General features: G+C 36.2%; 1 protein-coding gene, 2 long non-coding RNA genes and 1 pseudogene across 5 annotated transcripts; 2 read left to right on the forward strand and 2 right to left on the reverse strand.

The window, feature by feature from the left end:
* Positions 1 to 3177: 3177 nt before the first annotated feature.
* LOC126369562 (uncharacterized) lies at positions 3178 to 4692 on the forward strand. Its single transcript, XR_007566735.1, has 3 exons — positions 3178 to 3560; positions 4061 to 4191; positions 4319 to 4692. It is a non-coding gene; the product is annotated as an uncharacterized LOC126369562 (long non-coding RNA).
* Positions 4693 to 6187: 1495 nt separating this feature from the next.
* On the forward strand, positions 6188 to 10883 carry LOC126369556 (uridine 5'-monophosphate synthase-like; annotated as a pseudogene).
* Positions 10820 to 14705, reverse strand: LOC126369558 (uncharacterized). The gene is made up of 3 exons (XR_007566730.1): positions 13624 to 14705; positions 13400 to 13530; positions 10820 to 11009 (listed from the first exon to the last, which is right to left on the reverse strand). It is a non-coding gene; the product is annotated as an uncharacterized LOC126369558 (long non-coding RNA).
* Positions 14706 to 18592: 3887 nt separating this feature from the next.
* LOC126369487 (uncharacterized) lies at positions 18593 to 27181 on the reverse strand. 3 transcript variants are annotated; one of them, XR_007566720.1, is made up of 2 exons: positions 26787 to 27181; positions 18593 to 19885 (listed from the first exon to the last, which is right to left on the reverse strand). XR_007566720.1 is itself a non-coding variant. In XM_050013920.1 (2 exons), exon 1 carries the CDS (start codon positions 26166 to 26168, stop codon positions 20694 to 20696), a length of 5475 nt encoding a protein of 1824 aa, XP_049869877.1. In that variant the 5' UTR covers positions 26169 to 26303; the 3' UTR covers positions 18593 to 19885; positions 20101 to 20693. The 3 variants fall into 3 exon arrangements, 1 of the variants encoding a protein (XP_049869877.1); XR_007566721.1 differs by lacking the exon at positions 26787 to 27181 and adding an exon at positions 26337 to 26765; XM_050013920.1 differs by lacking the exon at positions 26787 to 27181 and adding an exon at positions 20101 to 26303.
* Between the last annotated feature and the right edge of the window lie 242 nt (positions 27182 to 27423).

The raw sequence follows: 27423 nt of genomic DNA on the forward strand, positions 1-27423 counted from the left end.
TGGTTTTCCCTCAGAACAATAACTAAAGCATAGAAGGAAGGCTAAAATAGCAACAGAACTCTATAATTCTGCTCTACTTTATCTTACGGAACCGGCGTAATGTTAGACAAAGACGCATATACAAAAATTGTTTCGTAATTTCGTAGGTTGTCACAAGTTTTTCATTGCCTAGTGTTGGGTTTCACTTTAGTAATATGTCGATAAAATTAAATTTACTTACAATTAATGTCGATAAATTTTTTTTACAAGATTTCTTTTTGTAGGATGCAATTATCTTCTTCTTGATGAAAGGAGACTCTGTCTCTGATAGGTAAGTATCTAACCATTTTTGGATTATATTGTCTGGTTTATATTAGTTTGGAGCTGCAGCTCACATTCAGGAAGGAAAGAAAATAGCCAACTGTTATCGTTTCATCGGTAAGTATTTTGTAATATTCGAATTTATTTATGATGTCATCCGCCGTGCACTGGTGTCGATCGACGTGCCATGCAAATTGGAACTGCCGCCGCCGGGTCTAAGCCGCACAGACGGTAAGAGGCCCGATGGGGTCACGCCATAGACATAGAAAAGAGTATGGACTGGAAATACCTACAGAAAAAACGTGCCACTCTGTAAACATAAAATGGCGGTCTTTACTAGGGCTACAAGCTGTTTCAATACTAGGATTACCATACTCGTACGTACTAGATATAGCATTATACTTAAAAAAATACGGCATACAAGTATTCATAAGAGAACAGAAAGGGAAAGTAAAAGGTAGGTAGGTGGTGTACTGTATCTTTCGTGCAAAACTTGTAAGTATTGTATGTTGTGTGCAATAAAGTATATTTGTATTTGTAAAGGAAGGTTTAGTCAAGATTTATCTAAGTCGCTTACACAAATCTATAACATTCATTACATTCTTTATTGGGCGCAGTTCGTATCAACCTGGAGTGTTGGAGTAGGAGTAAATAAGAAAAGGAGGTAAAATGAAATATAAATTAGATCGTAAATCTGTTCATTAGCAAGTATTTATTTCACACGTTATTAATTATGTACATTATATTTACAATAAATACAAATTTATTAATTTCTAAACAGTGTCAATTTGCTTAGAAACTGTCTTTGTGACACCCTGTCACATTGTTTTTTTTTTTTTTTCATTAAGTCGTTTGATCTTGAGGCGGGACTTGTTCAGCTTTTCTTTTAAATTTTTCATCTCGTCTTCTTGAACTGACTGAAATAAAGTTTAATAATAATGTTAAAATAGTATATGTACAAAATAATCTATAAAAATAAAAGTAAAATATATCTGATTTAAGTGCATTGTGCAGCTGGTTGAATTATACACTCTATATATGTATATCATGTTAAAAATATAAAAAAAGAAAATTATTTGATATACCTTTTCATGTAAATCCAGTCGACACTTTTGGATTTAATATCTGAAATCAAAGATAATAATAATTTACTTATATAAAACGTGTACAACTCATAATTGTTTAGACATAAAACAACTACAGACTTAGTATATATACTAAGTTTATTAAGTACATAATAATATGTAGTTGAATGATAGATAGTATAAACGTGTTGTGATAACATGATACAAATATCTTATCTATCTATCCAGCAGTGACATGATGCAGGCTAGGCTGAAATTTAAATTTAAACACCATTTCATCTGTCTGATCTATAATGTTCAATGTAGGAATAGCATCGTCTCGAAGACGCCTCCACTTTGAATTAGGAACACACATAAATGAATCCGCAGTAAAATGTTTCGAGCAAATACGGCTGTACTTATTTGGAATCCAATTTCGTCTATTAATGCGAATTATCCATTCTTTCTCTTTGTTATCGTCTACAGGAAATCTAAAAATTAAAAGTATCGATAATTTTAGTACATCACTATGGACAATCAACATAACCTCAAATCAATTCCGTATTCATCGATGAAACGTATAATATAATGGATATCTCAAATATTTTATGCTACAAATCTATTCAGCAAAACATATTACTTTCCTAAAATTGTTCAGCAGTTCACATTTCACTAGAAAATTACAAAAAACTTACCGATGAAACGACAGAAGTTGTTGGCTATTTTCTTTTCTTCCTGAATGTGAGCTGCAGCCCCATACCACACAAGACATAATGTCACACAGTCGAGACACTCAATTATTTGATATAAATAAAAGTTTCTTTCCATTTATTTGGAAAAATATTGTTAAATTATCACTTAAAACAATCTGAACACAAGACACTCGTAAACACAGTTGACGCGACCGTGTCAAATAGTTCGGTAAATATAAGTAAAATCTTCTTATGTATGTTACTATGTATTTGGCCGAGTTAAAATGAGTCCAATAGGTCCAAATGACATTTCATGTTGTGACAACCTCGGAAAAAATGAAGCAAAGAGCGAATCATTTGTCCTTTTCTCACTCATAGTTTGTGTCGTAAGCTAGAAGAGAGCCGGTTTATAGTTTCTGAATTCTTATTTTAGCCTTCCTTCTATGCTTTAGTTATTGTTCTGAGGGTTTTCCCCGAAGGGTAAGGCAAAGGGAACTATGCCCATACAGCCATGTCTGACGTATTTTTTTTCTTGATGATTAATGAAATGATGAAAGGTGATGATGATGAAACCTAAGCCCCCACCCTCGGAGTAGACTCCTACTCCGAACCCCAAACGAATTAACTCAAAAGTCCGCATAAACTTTTGAGTTATGAAGCGGCTTCCTGACACGAAGCGAAAATAGGCAGATACACTTTGTTTATTGAATACTCCAATATAATAACACTCGCGAATGTCTTCCGACTAACTTAATGCGATCATTAACCACAAAACACCACTTCGTATTAATTATTTAGATTATTCAATGAAGAAAGCAACTGTCCCGTTCCCGCCTCCCGCCAAAAAGCCACAAAGAGTTTAAATTATTTATGAACGAACGTTCCTCTACCCAATGTCAAAAAAGTCAAACCGTTTCATTTTACGCAAAATCACAAATGTTACAATAGTAGTGGCTTGATTTTCTATTAGTAATTAGTAACGAAAAAAAAATGTGTTAAAGTAAGTTTACATTATAAACTAAGTTTGGCATCATTTATTATATTCAAAATCAAAATATTTTAGTATTTCACTCATAGAGATAGGAAATTATATGGAGGCGCCCTGTTCTACTATATAAACATCATCTTATACAAATATGAGTAGTTTATGAAACAGGTCGTCAATAATCGTTTTGTCTCTTTTTTACTAGTACAAAATTTCATTTGGTAAAAGAGATAAATATATATTTGTTATTTCTAGTTATGGCAACATTTTGTGATGACGTCACAACAGCTGTAGGTGCGTGCCATTTTTCGCCATTTTATGCGCTGTGTTTTGTGGTACTTCTGCTGTCAAGTAGCTGTTTATGAGATCGTATTTTGTGTTTTGCGGATAAATTACGAGGATTTGATTTGCTAAATCGAAGTTGAAGTTGAAAAAAGTGTTATTCAACATGTCCGTGTATTGTATTGTACAGTGTGGTGCCAGAAAGGACAGAAATCAACCGTATTTGTCACTTCATAGGTTAGTACCCCGTATTCATTGAATAATACAAACAATCCTATAGATTTTGATGTTACAACGCAACTGAGCCATAAATTTGTATTAAACCTTTATATATTTTGAGTAATTGTCATACTACAAACCGTATTTTTCTTTGTTTTCCAATATCTTTATTCGTCATAGTCAAATTAGTGTTGCGCCAATAATACTGGCTAAGAATACTAGTTATTATTTTTACGTTAACAGGTTTCCATGAAATAAAAGCTTGAGAAGACGATGGTTAGAGAGAGGCTGTTGGTGTTTAAATTTATATTTAAATTTCAGCCTAGCTTGCATCATCTCACTACTGGCTAGATAGATAACATATTTGTATCATGTTATCACAACATGTTTATACTATCTATCATTCAACTACATATTATTATGTACTTAATATACTTAGTCTGTAACTATTATATGTCGAAACAATTATGAGTTGTACAAATTTTATATAAATAAATGAATGTTATCTTTCATTTCAGGCCATCTTTCAATCCAAAATTGTCGACTGGATTTACTGAAACAGGTGATATTGGAAAACTAATCCACAGCTGCAACGTCGTCTGTGCTGCCATTGCCCGTACGTCTGTCTCATAAGTCAGTACATGAAAAGGTATTTATCGAATAATGTTATATTTTTAACATGATATAGTATAATTCAACCAGGTACACAATGCACTTAAATCAGATATATTTTAGTACATACACTGTTTTAACATTATTATTAAACTTTATTTCAGTCAGTTGAAGAAGACGCGATGAAAAAATTAAAAGATAGCCAATTTGAAGAATATTATGGAAGATCTGCAGAATAAAAATCAAATAATAAAGGGCAAAGTGTATTGATGGAAGAATTGGCAGGACCGCAAGACTTTTTGAAAAGGCAGGTAAACAAATTTCAAGGTTTACCTTTGCCATAGAAGTATTCCCAAGAAATAAGAAAGTTTGCTTTAACTTTACATTTTCTTTCTCCGAAAGCGTATAATAATTATATATGCAATGTGACAGGGTATCACAAAGACAATTTCTAAACAAATTGACACTGTTTAGATTTGTATTTATTGTAAATATAATGTAGTTACATAATAAATAATGTGTGAAATTAATACTTACTAATAAACAGATTTACGTTATAATTTATGTTTCATTATACACTCCAGGTGGATTCGAATTGTGCGCAATAAAGAATGTAATCAATGTTATAGAGTTGTTAAGGAAACTACTTAGATAAATCTTGACTAAACCCTTTACAAATACAAATATACTTTATTGCACACAACATACCAAAAAGAACAAGTTTTACACAAAACATACACGAAAAATTTGCGAAAAATACAGTACACCACCTAATTACCCTTTACCTTCCCTTTCTGTTCTCTTATGAATACTTATTATTATAATGCTATACCTATTATTGGTCAGCAAAAATTTAGTATCGATCGCCATCGACTCGCAAAGAAGAAGATGCTATACCTAGTAGCTACGAGTATGGTAATCCTAGTATTGAAACAGCTTGCAGCCCTAGTAAAGGCCGCCATTTTATGCGACGAGCCGACGAAGTGGCACGTTTTTTTTGTAGGTATTTCCAGTCCATACTCTTATATGTCTATGATTTCACTAAGTAAAATATGGGAAACTGTAATGCACGACCATGATAAAGCCCAACCGAGTAATGTACATCCAAATATTCCGTGACCATATGTACACGGATTATCATCGCGTACATTCCGTGGCTGCGAATTAACACCTTGGACAAAAGCGACACAAGGTGATAAAGCCCATCCAAATATTCCGTGTACACTTCCTCCTATTGGTCGATCGCGCTCGTCGCCTATTGGTTAATTGATCAATCTATTATTTGTGGTTGTGCTACGTTTACACGCAGTAGGAATGTACTCTATTAAGATATAGCGAGAGAAACGGTGTCAAACAGGCTTGTTGGTAACCTCGTTTGTTTTTTATTCTATTTTTATACGTTTAAATAAATGTACGAACAAACGAAGAGCCGTTAACTTTTATCACAGTATGTTAGTATATCCTAATAAACAGTTTATAAAAAAAAGTCTGGAGGTTTGAAAGTTGTTTTATCAAAATGTTTGTCAGGACTTAAAGTTTGTGGACAGGAGCCATGCTTACCAGCTGTTCACGTTTACAATAATACATAAACTCAGTCCCGTGCACAATCCTTTGTGGGGTAATTAAATTAGAACCATTTGTTATAAGACAATTTTTGATACAAATCTTAAGTCAGATATGGTTGCCCAATCCGTAAGCCAGGAAAATACCCGAGAAGACAGGCAATTGAAGATATTCTACATTTTTGTATAAATTGACCGGTAGATTAACAAGGATTGGTTATGTAGATAATGGATTGGTTAACAAACCATTCCCTCATACTAGACTCTTTTTGTCAGAAAGAACCCAAAATCATAATTGCCCAGTCCATATGACCCAAAGTCAGGAATAACACAATTTCGCTGGCAACTGAAAATATTCTATAATTATTTTTACAAGACTAATAAGGATTGGTTATGTCTGACATGACATGGGTTAAGTCTTGAAACCTGGCCATATAATATAATACAAAATAAAATGAAAGTCCAGTCATTTCAGTAGGTAATTAAATTTACACATTTGAAACAGTTTATTTTAATATTTTATAATTACTTTTATAAGAGCATATTTATATATTTATACCACAGACCAAGTAGAGATGCTACGCACTAGACGGTAATGTTCCATAGTAAAAAAATTGCTCTGTGGAAACTGCTCTTATAGAACATGACAGCTCTTTTTTTAAATTGAATTATATGCCTTGGAAGTTAGTAGCTTTGGTTGGTAGCAATTTTAGCCTTTTTCAGCCTAAATCGCCTCCCCTTTTCACCCTATAAAATTTATTTATTTTCAATTGGAAGGGGAATTTGAATATGATGAGTAGTGCTATTTATTATTTTATTTTAGGCAATTATTTTGATGTTGTTTCACTTTCCATATTTATCTACAGATAGAACACAAAAAAAATAATTCCCTCAACAGAATGGACTAGGTATGGGTGTGGCGTTGTAGGATGTTTATTTGTTTCTGTCGATTTAGAGCTGTTGTGAGGTTATTATTATTTTTTTATTTTGTGTTTCTTATTTCAGATGCACCCATTTACTCCATTCCTCGACGCCCTAGATAAAGAAAGCGGGTGATTGTCACGAAAAAAATCTGACATCAATTTGTGCAAGAATGTACTCTGATTACATGAGATCCAAAAAAACAATCCATTAAAAAATAAAATAATAAATAGCACTACTCATCATGTTCAAATTCCCCTTCCAATTGAAAATAAATAAATTTTATAGGGTGAAAAGGGGAGGCGATTTAGGCTGAAAAAGGCTAAAATTGCTACAAAGCTACTATTTTTTTATTTTGGTTTTCCCCGAAGGGTAAGGCAAAGGGAACTATGCCCATACAGCCATGTCAAATTGAAAAATAGATTAATGAAATGATGAAAGGTGATGATGATGAAACCTAAGCCCCCACCCTCGAAGTAGACTCCTACTCCGAACCCCAAACGAATTAACTCAAAAGTCCGCATAAACTTTCGAGTTATGAAGCGGCTTCCTGCCACGAAGCGAAAATAGGCAGATACACTTTGTTTATTGAATACTCCGATATAATAACACTCGCGAATGTCTTCCGACTAACTTAATGCGATCATTAACCACAAAACACCACTTCGTATTAATTATTTAGATTATTCAATGAAGAAAGCAACTGTCCCGTTCCCGTTTCCCGCCAAAAAGTCCCAAAGCTACTAACTTCCAAGGCAAATCAATTTAAAAAAAAGAGCTGTCATGTTCTATAAGTGCAATTTCAACAGAGGTTTTTTTTAATGGAACATTACCGCCTGATGCGTAGCATCCTAGCGTCTCTACTTGGTCTGTGCATCTACCATAATCTACCTGAGGATTCTGTTCACACGTGTTCCTCTTCTATTCCATTTTAATTTAGTTTAAATTGATATAATAATAAAAATGGTATACAATAATAAACTTCAAGAACTAGCGCTTAAGCTGTTCAATATAGATGCTGTGAAATTTGGTGAATTTATGACGAAGATCGGCATAAAGACACCGGTGTACCTACTTGGACTTGAGGGTTATAGTCAGCTATCCGGCTGTTATGGTAAGAAATCATACCCAATTTTGTACATTATGATTACATGTGGATGGTATTCTAGTCTATTATGTATACGGTTTAAAATTGGTTACTCTTTCTAGGACTTAATATCTACATATAGCAATCTATATGAGTTCGCTGTAAAAGACAGTAAATGCGATCATCTGTGTGGAGTGCCGTACACTGCATTACCGGTCGCGACCTTGTTGAGCGTTCAAGCCACAAAGCCTATGTTGATGAGGAGAAAAGAAGCCAAGTCTTACGGAACCAAAAAATTAATAGAGGGCCATTATAGAGTTGGTCAAAAGTGCCTTATCATTGAAGATGTGATCACTTCTGGTTCCAGTGTGATGGAAACTGTAAAAGATCTGCATAATGAGGGTTTAGTATCCAATGAGGCAATTGTGATTCTCGATAGAGAACAGGGACGGAAAGAGAATCTTGAAAATAATGTCCAAGTTAAATCTCTATTTCTTTGTCTGGTTTGATTGAGATATTGTTGGCAAATAAAAAAATAGATCAAGCAAGAAATAGCCACTAAAGTCCATGATTACCTGAAAGGTACTAAAGCTCCTTCAACAGGTAATTATCACAATTTAAATTTATTTAAACAAGTTGTCTAAGAAATTTATTATGTTTGCTTATTTCTTGTGATGTTTGTGGAGATTATATAATGTTAATACCTAGATAACATTAATAGCCTTCGTGTTGTGTATCAGTATTTACATAAATTTTATTTGCTTTTTCTTTTGCAGTACAACCAGTAAACCGAATGGCTTTTACATAGATATGAAGATAGATCAGAGCTAGCCACCCATTGTGAAGCAGCTATTCACCATAATGGCTTCTAAGAAAACCAATTTATGTTTGTCCGTTGACCAACAAAACAACAACACACAGCGAAAATCCTTGACCTGTTAGAAAAAGTTGGCGAACATATCTGCTTAGTGAAAACCCATGTGGATATTATAGAAGATTTTTCAGAGGATTTTATAAGCAGTTTGAAACAATTGGTAGCACGGCTTAACTTTTTAATACTGGAGGACTGTAAATTTGCTGATATTGGCAATACTGTTCTACAGCAATATTTAAAGGGTGTTTACAAGATTGGAGAGTGGGCAGACTGTGTGACTGTTCATTCCTTGCCTGGAGAGGGTATTCTGAAGGTTCTTAATGGATCTAGTAATGGCGTCAGTAGAGGTGTTTTCTTGGTGGCGGAAATGAGTTGTGAGGTAATTTAAACTGATTTGTTGAACCAATTTGTGTTTTCAATGTAAAATTATGATATAATGAACTTTGAAAAAGAGTAGTCTAATGTAAATTTTATGCTTTTTCAGGGAAATCTAATTACATCGGAGTACTCAGTAGCTACAGTCAAATGGCTGAAAAGTATCCAGACTTGATCACAGGGTTTGTTTGCCAAAAGAAGGATACAACCCTCCAACCCTGGCTTGATCCAGTTGACTCCCGGTGTCCAGCTGGAGAGCTCTAAGGATGACCTGGGAGAGATCTGCAATACCCCTGAGAAGGTAGTTGTGGAAAATGGGGGGGACGTTATGGTGGTGGGAGGGGAATAGTCGCTGCTAAAAGCCCAGAAATTCAAGCCGTCATCTATAAGGATGCTCTTTGGAAATGTTACTTGAAGAGAGTTTCTGGCAAAATAGAATAAAAGAATTGGCTAGATATTCTTTTATTATAAAGTTTGTAGAATTAGATTGATTGCACAGTATCATTCCTAAAAGAGTACAAAGTTTATTAGAACTAAAATAATATGAATAATTAGTACTATTTTGCAGTTTAAGTTGTGCATTTTCCTAGTGTTTTACTTGCAAGTATGTAATTGTATTATCTTGAGTATTGAAAGTTGGTGTGCAGTTGTTACAAAGTTTATAGGTATCATATTATTATGTTATGTATAATAGAAAATAATTGTAAATGTAAGCAAAATACACTTGATCCCGCTCTGGGTAGATACCTTACTTGTTGGTTTATTCCTTTAGATTATTTCAAAATACTTTATGATGTGAACCAAACAAAATCACCAGTTAGCAGTAACAAAAGGTGGGCTAAAAAACTTCTTTTACAAGCTCTTTACTGCTTTATCTCAGTTTCCACGAATATCATGGCATGCTAAATGTACTGGGAATGTGACGGAACCCACATTTTTTGTTTACATCCTTCTGATCATTATATTTGTTTCTGTCCAACCCATTAGGAAATGTAAGCATGAATTGATGTATGTATGTATTCTAAATAATCCTTTTTTATTCTTTGACGTTTGCAAGTAGTCCTAATAGCCACTGCATCCTGAATTGTAATTATGAGCCACCAATAACAAAAAAGATGTCTGTGACATGGATCCCTAATATTCTCTCAGGTATGTAAGTACATTAAATATGAATGCAAATCTGTCTACTTATGAGTTATATATATAACAGCCTCCTTGGTCTAATGGTTCTCTAACCATAGCTCACAATCTGGAGATCCGGGTCTGATACCCAATGGGGACATAGTCAAAATCACTTTGAGGCTGTCAAGGTCCTTTGTATGGATAGGAAATTGCAGGCTTGAATCATCCAATTGTCTAAAGAAGTCAGATGATTCTGTGCTTCAGAAGGCACGTCAAGCAGTTATTCCCGGGCTATTTAGGCCAAACACCGTCACTAATCTGCAGTCGAGCAGCATATAGTATGCTTCGTACCCCCTCCAGTTGATTTAAGGGATGCCTATGCCCAGCAGTGGGACATAATAAATAGGCTATTTATGTTTGTTTCTTATTAGAATAATTATCTAAGCATTATACTTGTTTTAGATGGTGACGAATAAATAAAGAAGAACCCAGGAGTATAAAAAATACTTACATACATACCTACCATTGTGGTGCTGTACATACATACATAGTCACACCACCATACCAGGATGGACTGAGCCAAGCACTACCAAGAAGACCAACTGCAGCCTCTTGTGATGGACATAATGACCAGAGTGGTGACAGATAAGCAACCCATCACAAATATAAATATTTCTTTTTTCTGTGCAAGTTTTGATGTTATAAATAAAATACAATCAAAAAGTATTTGTAAAAAGTATGTTTTATTACTAGTTTAGTAGGGAACAGAAATAAAATAAATAAACAAATTTATTTTGTGTTTCTTCTACATCTGTGAGGTTTATTTGGGAACATTCACCAGTTTTTTCAGTTAAGGCCCTTGTTATCCTCCCATTGTTATGTAATCTGCTCGTTGTCACTCACAACTCCCAAATCTGAAGAGAAAACAAATATTAAAAATGCTGTATACACTTCCATCTCTCTAAACTTTAATAAATCAAGACAACATGCAGTCAGTTTTTTAAGATAGATACCAGTCCGTTACCTACATACATACATAAACAGCCTATATACATCCCACTGCTGGGCACAGGCCTCCCCTCAATCAACCAGAGGGGGTATGGAGCATACTCCACCATGCTGCTCCAAAAAAGAAAAACACCGTAAAAACACCTCCACCAACCCGCATTGGAGTCCATTACCTAGCCCATTATAATACTGAAGAAGATCCCTTCCTTAGTTACTATTCTTCTTCTATCATGTGAGTTATGAGATGGATTACCAACCTCATCAACCCTGGTGTCTGGGTTATTATTGAGCCGCCAAGGGTCCGCCTAGTAAGTAGTAACCAAGACCAACAGCTTAACATGCCTTCTGAAGCACTGATCATCTTACATTTGGACAATCAGGTGTTCAGTGTGCGTCAAGCTAGCGGCCTCAAAAAAAAAATGGGCACAAAAAAATAATTTGACCATACCAAAAAATAGTACTCTTATTGAAAAAAATAGTACCTGTTGTAAAAAAATTAGTACCATCACGGTTCTGGATTTATAGCCATGTTTTATTGCACTTGCTAGCTTGACGGTGAGCGAAATTTGGCGAGAGTTAACGACAAGGTCTTTCGCTTTGATTTAAACGTCAAAAAATAGTACCGAAATAGTACTCACCCCCTGCAAAATACCGAAAGTAGTACTTCAACGGTTCCAAAGTTATAAAGGCAGTTCTTTGATCCCGCTAGCTTGACGTTTTGAAAATACCTATTATCTGGGGAACGCTTGCATACTTCAGTATGTAACTAATGTCAATAATCTCGTATGAAATAGTACTCCCTACCATCATAATTTTGATCCGATTCTCTTTGTAGAAATGTTAAAAAATCATCATAACCTATGCCATACATTTGTTGTTGATACAGTCACGTAGACAATTACATAACCTCACAATTTATTCGTAAGTATTGCCATTTTGGAGGTCTACCCTACCATTTCTTTGCACTTCAGTGCTGCTATTACAAAAAATTCCTATTGCATACACCCATATGCACTAATTTTAATAGAAAATGGCTGCATGGGTCTAGTTCTTATCGAAAACAATCTGTGATTTTAATACATCATAATACATTTTTAATCTGCTGTTTTATTTTATAATTTATACCTTCATGTTGAATTTGTTACGGATCGAAGTGTTTGTTAATAAACAATTTGCAGTATTTGTAGAATAACTCAAAGAGTTTCAACAATGATATTACTTTCATCTAACAACCCTGGCACTTCACCAATTTTTACCCAAAAATGGGGAAAAATACTGAAATCTGACAACATTCTTGACCATGTGTAATAATTTTGTTCGCGACTGTACTCGTCTTGATAAATGTATGACATAGGTTATAATGACTTTTTGACATATTTCTACAAAGAGAATCAGGTCCAAATTATGATGGTAGGGAGTACTATTTCATACGAGTTTATTGACATTAGTTACAAACTGAAGTATGCAAGCATTCCCCAGATAATAGGTATTTTCAAAACGTCAAGCTAGCGGGATCAAAGAACTACCTTTATAACTTTGGAACCGTTGAAGTACTACTTTCGGTATTTTGCAGGGGGTGAGTACTATTTCGATACTATTTTTTGGCGTTTAAATCAAAGCGAAAGACCTTGTCGTTAACTCTCGCCAAATTTCGCTCACCGTCAAGCTAGCAAGTGCAATAAAACATGGCTATAAATCCAGAACCGTGATGGTACTAATTTTTTTACAACAGGTACTATTTTTTTCAATAAGAGTACTATTTTTTGGTATGGTCAAATTATTTTTTCGTGCCCATTTTTTTTTTGAGGCCGCTAGCTTGACGCACACGGTGTTCAGCCTGTAATGTCCTAGCAAAACAAGGAATACAAAGCAAATTTTTCTCCACCAGGATTCGAACCCGGGACCTCTGGATTGTGAGCACAACGTTCAACTACTAGACCACGGAGGCCGTTATGTGTTTAGTTACTATGACTGGCATGATAAACGGTTTCATACATAACAGGCAAATTCACAAAGAGAGTCTTGACTCCGTTACTAATTACTTAAGTACCTACATAGGCATTTCATTAGATAAGTAAGCTACGTCAAGGGCCTTTAGTCTGGGACACCCGAATAGTCACAGCAGCAGGTTGATGAGGTTGGTCATTGATCTTACAAACCACATTAGAGAAAAAAACAGGATTAGCCGTTCCTCATATCTGGCCGTCCTAGGCCTGAGCCTAATCAGCCGTAAAGGAAATCCACTTACAACCAGCAACACTCACTTAAATATATTTTTAACTAGGAATATGCTTACATGTTGCCATTGCTCCAAGATGCATGAAAATTCTTCCATACTATTGTTTTATAAACATTAAAAGAGTTCATCCTCTTATTGATTTTCTTTATAATTATGTCATCCCACTTAAGGTTTCTGTCAAGTATTGCCTGAAAATTAGTAAAAAATCTGATTAATACAAGTAACTCAGATTAATATGATGTCTACAAGTTCTTCTATGACATATTTTTTCGATCACTCACCTCTTCATCACTAAATTTGTAGTGCAACTGCTCAGGAGGAAATCTAATACAATCACTCCTGTCTTCAAAACTTCGTGCTCACCTCATGCCGGACTTTCTCTACTTGGTAATTTAAGGCTTTTTACGTGTACGAATGAGTCCATATTAAAAGAGCTCAAGATCACGACGCGGCTCTCCTCAATATGCCGGAATCGTGCCCTAAGCTTCTTCGGACATATTATGCGGTCTCCGAAGCACAGTCTGGAGAAGCAGATCATCTTTGGGCAAATAGATGGCAAACGTGCGCGAGGAAGGGCGCCTACGAGGTGATCTGACATCATGAAGAAGACGGTGGGCGGCAGCATACAGAGGGCGGTGCACGCAGCATATAGCCGTACCAAGTGGAAAACCATAACCTGTGGTCGCGATCCTCACTTCTACATATATCTTAATATATAGGATAGTTGTCTATCGATTGGCAACACTAATCGAAATTCTCGCAACCAAGGACCAAGTATTTCAATGATTCTAATACTTGGTCTTTGGTGCTGGTTTTCCCTTCGGGGGTTGGAAGGTCAGACAGGCGGTACCTTTTTTTTAAATTAGAATTAAATTTCAAGTTAGGGATATTAATTTAATATTATTATTTTGATAAATCATCTACCCAACGGATAGGCCTATCGATAACACGTTTTTGGCGATACTATTGATAAGCAACGATAGCATCGATACTAAAAAAAAAACTGTTAAATGAGTGGATGGGATTTTTTTTACAATACTATCGGAATTAAGGACCCTATCGATCGTACAAAACTATCGATAGTTCGATCGAAAACTATCGATAGAGCACTATCGCGGCAACACTACTATACACCATATTATTAAATTATTATGCGAGTAGAATAAAAGGAAAATTCTGTACCGTCGGCAAAGACCTTGTATAGAATATACAAGGTCTTTGACCGTCGGTGAAAAGTAATACAAGTCCAAAATTCAAGTTTTGAGAAAATCGAGTTTAAAGTTAAAAACATTCTAGCTCGCGACTTATAAGGAATAATGGAACAGAAGTTAGATGTGTCGATAGGTGATGATGGAAGGTTTCTTTTCTAATATATAGAACCTAAATAGAAATGGTAGAGGATCAAAATAAATTACATGTATCAGTTGACACCAACTTTTATACTGTGTAAATTGATACAAGTCTAGTTATACCTTTTTACACACATAACTATACAAAAGTCATCGTTGATATATCATATTTCAATTAATAATTTTACAGTCTTATTCTACAAAAAACAAAATGTCTTGAAAGAAAGTTTATTTCATAAAGTTGTAGAAAGGCAAAATTCTATTTATTTTCTTTAAAAAGTAAAGAAACGTAACTTATATCAATTGACACAAACGATAAAGTATAACGAATTTGTGTCAAGTGGTTTAACATGACTTATTTTTTCGGTTTTATTGTGTAAAATGATACATGTTTTTACGAATTTCTAGTAATAAATACATATAAAGATGGTACACGTATATATAGTGTAAGGTGGCGATAATAAGATATTTTTGTTATGAAAACTCTCAAAACTCATAAATAACCAGTCAAAACCACAACTGCTGCTCACTACAAACACATTTTGTCCACTACACTACGCCCCTAATCAAAACCACTTTTGGTTCATTTTTGCAGTCAAAATCTTACAAATTCAATTATGATAATATTTCCACTCCTAACAAATGAAGGTAAGAGGAATCATATTAAGACTGGTCATTAGGAATGTTTCGGGCTAGCCTGGCAGTATGGCCTGAAGATAAAGGTGATGTACCTACGTACTTTTAAACCAAAATCACACAAACCGGTAAATGTTACTTCTTTCCTGCTGAAACTATTTAAAAGATCACAACTCATTCCACAATCAAAATCCCCTAAGGTAAAGTAACATTCTATATTTCGAATTATCAAAATTCCCGGTCTAATGGGAGCCCGCAACATTGACAAAACGATAAACGGAGTCGAATCAATGTCGACGATAAGAATAGGTAGTGAAAATGAAGATCATTGGTTCACCTCCAAACCTATAGGTTACACAGGGCTATCCTCAGGGTAGGTTAGGGTAGGGGTCTGTTATGGTTAAGCTAAATGAGCTCGTTTCCGCAAAACTCTACACGTAAGCACACGTGGGGGACTTTCCGCGTATCCTCGCATATGGACCACTATTGTGTAGTGGGCAAACTTTCCACTATATCATCATCATCCTCCTGCCCTTATCTCACTCTAGGTGGGGTCGACACAACATGTATGGGCAAATGTCTCATCTTCTATCGTGTGGATTGTGAGGTGAATTACCAACCCCATCAACCCTGGTGTCAGGGTTATAACTGAGCCGCCATAGGCCCCTAACTTGACTCAATGAATACTCGAATGTCCCATATGTAATGTTATTTTAATGGGCTCAGTTTTCCGCATAAACGCAAGTGGTCCATTATGCGTGCTTTTATTGACTATGTAAGCCAACGAACTCCTTTCAGAAGCTCAAATACCTCCTGGGATTTTTACAAACTTTGTGACCTGGTTTAATTAAGGGGTTATGCCCATGGTGTTGCCAATTATTTATTCTAATCTAATCTATCCTACAAGATCCCACTGCTGGGCAAAGGCCTCCCCTTCCTCTTTCTATTTTTCACAGTCCTGTGCGTAATTCTCTCTTATGTAATCAAAATACAGAAAAAAAATATTACTGGTGGTGCTCAAGAGTTCAGAGTAGTTATTCTCTTTATAAAAATGAGGAAGCTCGACAAATTTACACCATTCAACGTGTTTGAGAAACTGGTAATCTTCTCTTGAGAAGATGTGGCAGATCCCGATGCCGAGCTGTCATCTACGGCTGTGTAGGTTCAAAAATACCACTACCGGCGCTTGCATAAAAGATCTAACCAGCGTGTATTGAATGGCTTGCATATTAATTGGAGCTCGATAATATTTGGAGCCATTATTTATTTCACGTCTACAACCTCCTTAGCAATGAAGGCAGCGTTCAATCTGCCACCGCTTAACCTGCATGTAATCAAGAAAACTATGTAAAACAGCTATGCTTCGAGCTAAGGGAAGGAGACTAACGACAGTTATGACAAATCTCAAATACCTTTTGACTAACCCTGCCATGGTGATAACGACGCCATGATCAGGACCCACAACTTATTGAGGTACTGTAATTAAGTACTACAAGGTGGCTATAGCAGAAAGAGAAAAAACACGGTTTGGTCTGAAGTACTAACTTAACCTATACCCATTCGCAATGCGGATCAGATATGGTTTGCTGTGGCTCTAGACAAAATGTCTTCCCATAGACAGGTTTATGCGGAGGTCACCCTAGGATACATACTGGTGGCGCATGGAATCGAACTTGTATGTATCATTATACACGACACGTAATTGATATCTAAGATCGTATTTTCAGAAATATTTTGATATATATTAATTTATATTACTTTTCACGAAAATATAAATTTGGTGTTTGATGTTACAACTAAAATTATATCATTAAACACGGACTGTGAGAATTCAAGGATTGCGTGTATTTTAATATATGTTGAGTTGCATTTACTTACACCAAAATATTTAGTGAAAATCTTCATTTCACTTTAATGCAAGTTAAGATGAATTATGTTACACGTGTTATAACAGCATGAATCCTTCACAAACAGTACTTATATCACTAAACACAAAAATTATCTCCGTATTTATAATAGCTACAGTTACGAGAATTAGACAGAAAGAAAGAGAATTTTTTGAACATGAAGTGTGTGTTAATAACTCAAAAGTGATACAACTCGAGTTGTATTACTTTTCACCGACGGTACAGAGTTACGAGAATTAGACAGAAAGAAAGAGATTTTTTTGAACATGAAGTGTGTGCTAATAACTCAAAAGTGATACAACTCGAGTTGTATTACTTTTCACCGACGGTACAGAATTCTGATATTTTCTTCTATCGTACGATTGGGAGCCCCGGGTTCAAAACCCAAAAAAACACTTTGCGATCCCTAGTTTGGTTAGGACATTACAGGCTGATCACCTGATTGTCCGAAAGTAAGATGATCCGTGACTCGGAAAGCACGTTAAGCCGTTAGTCCTGGTTGGTTACTATTTACTGATGTAAGTGAGTAATTGTTACAGGAGCCATGTCAGGGTTTTTGGCGGCTCAATCGTAACCCTGACACCAGGATTGATGAGGCTGGTAGGTATTTCACTTCACAAATCACACGATAAGAAGATTAAATAAAATGATAGGCAAATAAGTTAATTAGTCAAAAGTTTGTATGATAGTTTTCGTTTCAACTGTTGGTTTTTTATTTTATTTTAATGATGTGATAAATTTGCAATGCAATGTTTAAATTTTCAAAAATGCTGTATAATTAATTAAATGTTCGCTTTTGAAAAAATCCCACACAGATGATTTAGATTAAATAGCAAATAGACAAATTATTATTGAATACTTAACATTATTTTTCATTCCTTAATATTATTATTTGAATAATTTGATCATGTGGTCAATTTTAATTGTGTGTATATGTCATTTATTTCAAATAAATCAAGTCAAAACCTGTCTATTCTGTACTTATGTGCCATCCTATGCCAACTACTCGTAAATTTGTTTCCAATCCAATACTTGCAATACTTGGAAGTATGACTCCAAGTACCTAATAACACATAGTGTATTATATTCTCATTAGACTGTGCGATTATGCTCAAACACTAAAATAAACATATTTATTTACATATTGAAATATTATAATTATTGTTTTAGCATACGGAGCATATGGTGGTTTTTTTGTACCTTTTAATCAAACAATTTCGCATAGTATATCTAATATAAGTAATAGACTTACACTACACATAAGTACTGTTTTACTTTGTTTAATTATGTTCTAACTAAATGTTATAATGTATATAGCTGTAAGTGATCTATAAATAAATAAAATAAAATAAGTATCTGTATTCTGTACTTCATGTGCCATTCTATCCCGACAGTTTTAAATCACCATGTCCAAACCATATCCTCACCGGCGTAACCTATTTCCAAATATCTATCCCAGGTTGTTTGTAGTTTGTACACTAAAAATAAATATAGTAAATAACTTCCTATATTATGTTGAATATTAAATATCTTTATTTTTGTACTTCATGTGCCGTCCCATGAAACTAGCAGTAGCACAGTATTAATCTGCTTAATCTGTTCTGCTATGCTCTCGAAGAGGTATAAATTATACATAACTATAAGCTTGTACTAGTTACTATTATTTTTCTTTTAAATAGATTTATATTCACCAAATTAGGAGTGCTAATTATGTTAGCTATTAGTTTTTATATTATATATTTGTTATTTATTTTGTATTTGTTACTGTGGTGTCCCTTTATAATAAACGTTTCTTTCTTTCTTTCTAATTTAGGGAGAGGGCATAGCGACAATAATATTACTTTAAAAAGGTGTGGCTAACCATAATTGATAGTAATAATTGAATGCTAAACTTTCCACTGAGGTGAGCGGAGACAATGGAATTCCACTTTCTATTATGATACATTTGTTTAACTTTCTCAAACATATATGATCACTGATTTAGATGGTTTGATGTACTTGCCTACTTACTTTTGGCATTTGTTTAAAAACTCTGTTGATATTCATTCATTCTTTTGATATGTTTAAACTATTATATATTGCAGCATACTTTTCTCAATTCTTGTCACTACCCAAAAATTATTACTGGGAGAGTAGTTAAAAAAGATGTTTGAGATTAAAGATTAATTTATTCAACATAATCGAACCACAAAAAAAAAAGAGTTTTCATCTCGAGCTCCTCTGTGCTTCGGAAGGCATGTTAAGCCATTGGTCCCGGCTGCATTAGCAGTTGATAATAACCATCAATCTGCACTGGCCCCGCGTGATGGTTTATTGCCCGATCTCCCTATCACTCTGTAGGGAAGGCCCGTGCTCCAGCAGTGGGAACGTTAATGGGCTGATGATGATGATGAATCGAAAATAATTATAAAATTCCACTTCCAATTATAAAAACCAACGTCTCATTTCCACTAGTACATTATTTATTAATTATAGCTGAAGACACTGTTCATGTATTACTTTAGTTGGCGTCACAGATTCTACTCTCACACTTATGTTATTTTCGTTAATTATTTTTATTTATTTCTTTAGTACGTATGATGTAGAGCAGCATAACCTCAACATTTGCACGATGATGAATCCTGTGTGATATTCCTTCTTGATCGTCAGAACTGAAAAGAGATTGTTAATTTGAATAACATTATCTGCATCACATATTTGAAATGTCGTTATCAAGTAACTGGCTTTTTAAATAGCCAACATGGTTCAGTAGTTTCTTCTATTTACTAAAAAGGGTTAGTACCTATATGATATGAGCTAATTTTGAAGATGTCACTTATCTTGTAACATTATATTATTGTTAATGAGTCTGATAGCAAGCACTTACCGAACTCCTGGAATGCCGTGCGCACTGGGTTTGCCGGGCCCGGCGTATGTCTTCAGAAGGTTTGCCTACTCATATAACACAATCTTAGTTATCCCGGGGCTGCACTCCAGCAAGTATTTTCTTCACACTTCTCTTGTTTCCGTAACAAAAGAATAACATCACACACGACGAGATAATTTTGAAGACGTTACTGGTGTATGCGATATGCAACTGCCTTCAGAGCAATGTGTCAACAACTTTTCAATTGACAAGAAGATTTCATTCATTAGATCGTCCATAATGAAATTAGCGCTGATTGTGGCGCCATCGGAGAAACGGAAAAAATGCAAACTATCATGACTCGTAAAAAATACAAATAATGCAAAGAAAATCAATCCAGATTCCAGAAATATATTTTCGTAGGAAAATCTGTTCCATTACGGAACATGCCGCTCACCTTAAAAGTACGTAGGATCTTTTAACAAATTGAATGAACGGAAGCCACGAACTTTAGGTACCTACATGCCTACATTAATCTACGTGAAATTAAAATAAATAAAAGAAACATGCTTACATACGTGAAATTAAAACTAAGTTATTAGTATTTAAACTCTCTAAGAAATAGGAAGAGGACAAATCTTTACAACTGGTCGCTTAATAAAATTACTACCAACTTGTAAAGTTACAACGCGCGTTATCCCGTCTGATCCAGGATGGACAGCATGCACACGCGCCAGTCTCCACTGGAGAGGCGGCGAATTGTCGTCACAAATTACAACAATACTGTCTACACTAACAGGAGACCCGCGGCCTTTAAACCATTTGTTCTGTTGTTGAATTTCGTGTAAATATTCACGACTCCATCGCCTCCAAAAATGCTGAATGGACTGTTGGATTAAACGCCACCGAACGAGACGACTAGGATTCGTTTCCTCTAATGAAACGTCAGGGATAGCCGTCAGCGGCTCACCGATAAGAAAATGAGATGGAGTAAGTGGAAGGGCATCCTTCGCATCGGCACTCAACACACAGAGCGGGCGAGAGTTAAGTATCGCCTCAATTTGGCATAAATAAGTGTGCATCTCATCGTAAGTTAACGTGCGATTACCTATTACTCGATGAAGGTGGTGTTTGAAGCTTTTAACACCAGCTTCGAAAAGTCCGCCAAAATGGCTCGCATAAGGTGGCTGAAAATGCCACGTTATACCTTGCTCAAGTATTTTATTATTGAGCGTACTTTGAATCTTATCAGTTCGTAAAAAGTTATATAACTCCTGTAAATATCTGTCACAACCTACAAAATTTCTACCGCAGTCCGAGTAAATATCTTTACATAAACCTCGGCGCGATGTAAAACGTCGTAATGAAGCTAGAAAAGCCTCAGTGGAAAGCTCCGACACTAGTTCAAGGTGTATAGCCTTCACACACATACAAACAAACACGGCCACATAACATTTAGTTATCTTGGCATTACGCACTTTGTTTGCGCGAACATAAAAGGGTCCGGCGAAGTCCACTGAGGTTTTTAAGAAAGGACGTTCCGGACGTAATCGTGTCGCGGGGAGCGTAGCCATCGAAGGCTGTGAGCGCGGCGGTCGCGCGCGGAAACAACGGACACAACGATGTATGCGAGACCGAACGACGTTCCGACTAGATAATATCCAGTACCTCTGTAATAATAGGTGCAGCGTGCTTTGTGCACCTGAATGCATGTTAGATATGTGTGCGTCATCAATAATTAAAATTGTAAGTGGATGGTTCTTAGGTAAAATGACTTGATGTTTCGAGTCAAATGGTAAAAGTGACTTATGAATACGTCCGCCTACACGAAGGAATTCACTTTTATCAACGAAAGGATTTAATCTCCTTACTTTATCGGAAGCCTCTTTACCGTTTAATAATTTTTTAATGTCTTCACTAAAAACAGAATGTTGTACAAGAAAAATAAGTCGATTTAGGGTAAAATTGTATTCTGGCACTGTAATATGCGAAGGAAATGTAGTTTTCGGATTTTTGATTTTTTCAATAAATCGAAATATTAACGCCGTAACTCGTACTAGTTTACCGAGAGAAGAAAAACGCGAAATAATTTCTACTGCATCGGGCGGAGTAGAAGAAAGAGACGGATTGGATACAATCACAACACTACGTTTTTCTTCTTCAGTATGTATCTTCTCATGAAGTACAGGCCAGACACTCTCCTCCTCGTGTAGCCACTGTGGGCCGTGAAACCACAAATCATGCTCTAAAAATGAAGCAGGTAACATGCCTCGCGAAGCCGCGTCGGCAGGGTTGTCTGCGGAAGGTACGTGGCGCCAGTGTACCGTAGGTACAGCTTGTAATATTTCCGTAATACGATTGGAAACGAAGGTTTTCCACTCATGAGGGGCGGCACGTAACCATGAAAGTACGATTGTGGAATCGGACCACGCAAACAATTGATCAGGCGAAATAAGCTCAACGTAGGTATGTAAAACCTTTTGCATAATTTTTGCTAATAATAATGCCGCCATCAGCTCTAAACGTGGTATCGAAATACGTTTAGTAGGAGCAACTCGTGTTTTTGCTAGTAACAATGAAATATCTACCTCTCCTTCCTCATTTTGTACGCGCAAGTAGATACAAGCGGCGTACGCCCGCTCAGATGCGTCGGAAAAGCCGTGAAGCTGTATAAGGCGGTTTTTAGAAAACACATGACGCGGAAAAGAAACTTGAGTTAAAAGTGGAAGTTCACTAACAAAAGTAGACCAAGAATTAACGATTTCTTGTGGTGGGGTTTCATCCCAATCCACGCGTGCAATCCATAAAAGTTGTATTAAATGTTTTGCAAAAAGAGTGACAGGGGATAAAAGCCCGAGTGGGTCGTAAATTCTTGCAATTTCCGATAGAATCGAACGCTTCGTACAAATTTCACTGTTTGTTTTGACACTAAAGGCAAAAGCATCATTTTTAGGATGCCATTGGAGACCCAAAACTTTAATTTTTTTATCATTCTCCATCTCTGCGAATAGGACGCTATCGCGCCGCTCACCGTCAGAACAATCAGGCCTAGCTGCAGCCAGAATGGCCGCGGAATTGCTATGCCATTTATGAAGCTCGAAGCCTGCTGTCCGGCAGATGTCCACTAGCTCTCTCTGCAACGTAAGTGCACCAGCCTCACTGTTGTCGCCCGAAACCACATCGTCAACGAAAACATCGCTCTGCAACACTCGCGCAGCGCGAGGGAAGCGAGCCGCCTCGTCTTGGGCGAGCTGCTGCATGGTGCGTAGTGCAAGGTACGGTGAAGAGCTTACACCAAACGTTACCGTTTTAAGACGGTAATCACGCAGTGGATCTTGAGGAGATGAGCGCCATACTATACGTTGGAAATCCCTGTCTTGCTCCCGAATTAAAATGTTGCGATACATTTGTTTGATGTCCGCGGTAAAAACAATAGAATGAATGCGAAACTTTAATAAGACATCGACAATGTCTAAATGAAGCTTTTGTCCGACTAATAAAATATCATTCAAGGAATTTCCTTGGGTAGTCTTGCAACTTGCATCATAGACTACTCTGGTTTTTGTGGTTTCACTCGATTGGTTGACCACGGCGTGGTGCGGAATATAGTACGAGCTCGATACAGCTGCTTGACTATCCACAGACTCCATATGATCGAGATCAATATACTCTTGGAGGCAAGCGTGGTAATCGCGTTTGAGCTGCGGATTGCGTTCGAGTTTGCACTCCAATTTACGGAACCTAGCAACAGCAATATCCCGGGATTCGCCGAGTGGCGGTGCGTCGGGTTTAAACGGCAGCGCCACCACGTACCGTCCGGAATCATCACGTATGTGTGTATCATTATAAATTTTCTCACACAAAAGTTCGTCAGGAGTGAGAGACTTTTGTTCTGAAACTGATTCCAGTTCCCAAAAGCGCTTAAGGTCAAAGTCCTCGGAGAAGGAGCTGTGACACGCATGAATAGGGGTTGAAATCGAAACTGAATCGAAATCTATCTTTCCCAAAAGAAGATAACCAAAAATGCTATTCATAGCAATGGGTGACCCTGGTAAACCCGTTATAGTGTTATACAATAAAATCTCAGAGAGTACGTCAGCACCGAGTAAAACTTCCACGGGTTGTGGAGTATAAAATTCAGGGTCAGCTAAGGTCAAATTTTCAATATGTGACCACCCTGTAGAAGGGAGTGGGCACGCAGGCATATTTGTTGTCATTAACTTTGGCAAAACTAACGCATTAATGTTAACAATCGGACTTGATTTATTTCTCGGCGCAACTTGAAAGAAAACAGCACCTTTAGGATGTACCGGTTTATCTTCGTTAATACCGAAAACAGGTGGAAAGTTTACATGTTTTTTAGCTATGTTTAAACGCTGTACACAAGCCTCCGAAATAAAAGATACTTGACTACCGGTATCAATAAGACAACGCACAGTCGATCGCTTCGTATTGTTAACACATACATCGACGAGTGCGGTTGACAGTAGAACGGTACCCGTTCGAACAAAAGGCGCCTTGGATGAAATTGCGCGCGAGCGATCCCCTACCACGGATGAAGTCATCGCCACTTGCCCACTATCCGAGGTTTTCATAATAGAAGTGTCCGAGGAGGACGCATAAACATTCTTGTTGGGAGAAAGCGAAATAGAATTATTATCGTTCAAAGAACCACCTTGCGTGAGTGAACCGGGTTCATTCATACAGCTTAAGGACTGTTTGTTACTCTCAAAGTGCAATAAAGTATGATGACGTTTTTTGCAGGAACGACAAACGAAACTAGATTTGCAATGTCTTACGTCATGACCTACATGCAAACAATTAAAACACACATTTTTTTCTTGTATAAAAGAATACCTTTCCGAAGGGGTAAGGTTAAGAAACTTAGAACATTTTGTCAACGTATGTTGAGCATCACACAACAAACAACTATACGCCTTCGCACCTTGTATATTAGATTCAATATTGCTTGCAGAATACGCGGACTCGATATTTTGTGGCGTGAAGCCAGCTGCGAATGTTCGCTTGTGCGCAAATGATTTGTTCATCATGTTGGCACCACTGCTAGCGCTTCCACTACGGAACTGCTTGGAATTCAAATTGTCCGACGCAGTTTTTGTAAACTGCCCACAATTGGGATTAGAAATTTCGCATGCGGCCAATTCATGCTCAAGGAAGGTAATTAAACTTTCAACCGCGGGTATACTCGTATGCAATGGTAACTTTCGTTCGAACTCTCTACGGAATGAAATAGGTATTTTACGCAATAAAATTGTCACTATGATAAAACTCCACTCTAAATTGTTCTGAAAATCAAAATTTAAGGCTTCAAGGGCTTTAATATGTTCGTGATAAGTATTTAGGAAAATACGCAAAGAATTAATATTTTTATCATTACACGGTTCGATATCTAAAATTTTTTCAAGATGATGGGTTGCGATTTTTCTCTTATTGTCGTACCGTTTTATTAAAATATCATAAGCTCCTTGATAGTTATCCTCCGTAATAGAAATTGATTTAATTAGATTATAAGGTTCGTATTTTAATGTAAGAAGTAAGTAACGGAATTTTTCGACATTAGTGTAGTCAGTATTGCAATGTACGAGTGAATCATATAAATCCCGGTATGAATTCCAGTCAGCGTAATTACCAGAAAAAGTGGGTAAAGACAATTTTGGCAATTTTGCATTGGTATTCGATTTCTTTAATTGAATTAAAGGTAAACTACTAGCGCGTCTGCACTGCTCGTCTGCCCTTTTAAGTTTATTAGAATGCGTAATAATAGCATGATAATAGTCATCGAAATCGTTACGAATTTTGATCTGCTCTTCCTTATTAAACAAGTTATTAAGCATCAAATATTTCTCAATTTTAGTTTGCAATTTGCTAAACTTTTTTTGATGAGAATTTATATCGATAGTTCGCGAACGAAACTTTTGTTCATCGGTGGTTGCGAACTGCAGGGTACGTTTCAAATCGTCTAAGATTACTTCTCGCTCGAAAACATCTTGTTGATATGAAAGATTACTCTTGGAAAAAGGAATATTCTCTGATACGCGAGATTCCTTCACTATTTCATCGTCCGACATTATGCGTGGCAAAGATGGCGAACACGAAAATGAACAAAGAAACTAGGTAGGTACGTATGTACGCAATAGAAAATGGAAACGAAACTAGAAAATACTTTCTGGAATCTGAAAATCCGGCTCGACGGACCAAAAATAATTATGTTAATGAGTCTGATAGCAAGCACTTACCGAACTCCTGGAATGCCGTGCGCACTGGGTTTGCCGGGCCCGGCGTATGTCTTCAGAAGGTTTGCCTACTCATATAACACAATCTTAGTTATCCCGGGGCTGCACTCCAGCAAGTATTTTCTTCACACTTCTCTTGTTTCCGTAACAAAAGAATAACATCACACACGACGAGATAATTTTGAAGACGTTACTGGTGTATGCGATATGCAACTGCCTTCAGAGCAATGTGTCAACAACTTTTCAATTGACAAGAAGATTTCATTCATTAGATCGTCCATAATGAAATTAGCGCTGATTGTGGCGCCATCGGAGAAACGGAAAAAATGCAAACTATCATGACTCGTAAAAAATACAAATAATGCAAAGAAAATCAATCCAGATTCCAGAAATATATTTTCGTAGGAAAATCTGTTCCATTACGGAACAATTATAATAATACTCATTACATACCTAAATGCTCTCAACTCATTTCGTATTCAACAAAATAATCTCAAAGTAATAGTAGTGGATATATAAATAAATTCCTCTTTATGTTACAAGTTTAGATTGTCTCAACATCTCTTGACCGTTTACTTTGTGAGGAATTTATCAGTTTTGGGCTTTTTTTCAATAAAATTAAGTTAATTATTGTATTTTATTATAGATGCGACAGAATTTGGGTTGAAGTTATTGTTATTTGTTTTGGTTTTCCCCAAAGGGTAAGGCAAAGGGAACTATGCCCATACAGCCATGTCTTACGTATTTTTTTTCTTGATGATTAATGTAAAGATGAAAGGTGATGATGATGAAACCTAAGCCCCCACCCTCGGAGTAGACTCCTACTCCGAACCCCAAACGAATTAACTCAAAAGTCCGCATAAACTAATTAAAGAAACAAAAAAAAAAGTCCGAATTAAAGAAACGAATTAATAAGTATGGAACGAAGCGAAAATAGGTAGGTACACTTCGTTTATTAAATATTCAGATATAATAAAACTATCGCCAATGTTTTCCGACTAACTTAATGCGACCATTAAACACCATTTCGTATTAATTATTTAGATTATTCAATGAAGAAAGCAGCCGTACCGTTTCCGTTCCCGCCAAA

Source organism: Pectinophora gossypiella, chromosome 9 (genome assembly GCF_024362695.1).
Source record: "Pectinophora gossypiella chromosome 9, ilPecGoss1.1, whole genome shotgun sequence".
Lineage (NCBI taxonomy): Eukaryota > Metazoa > Arthropoda > Insecta > Lepidoptera > Gelechiidae > Pectinophora > Pectinophora gossypiella.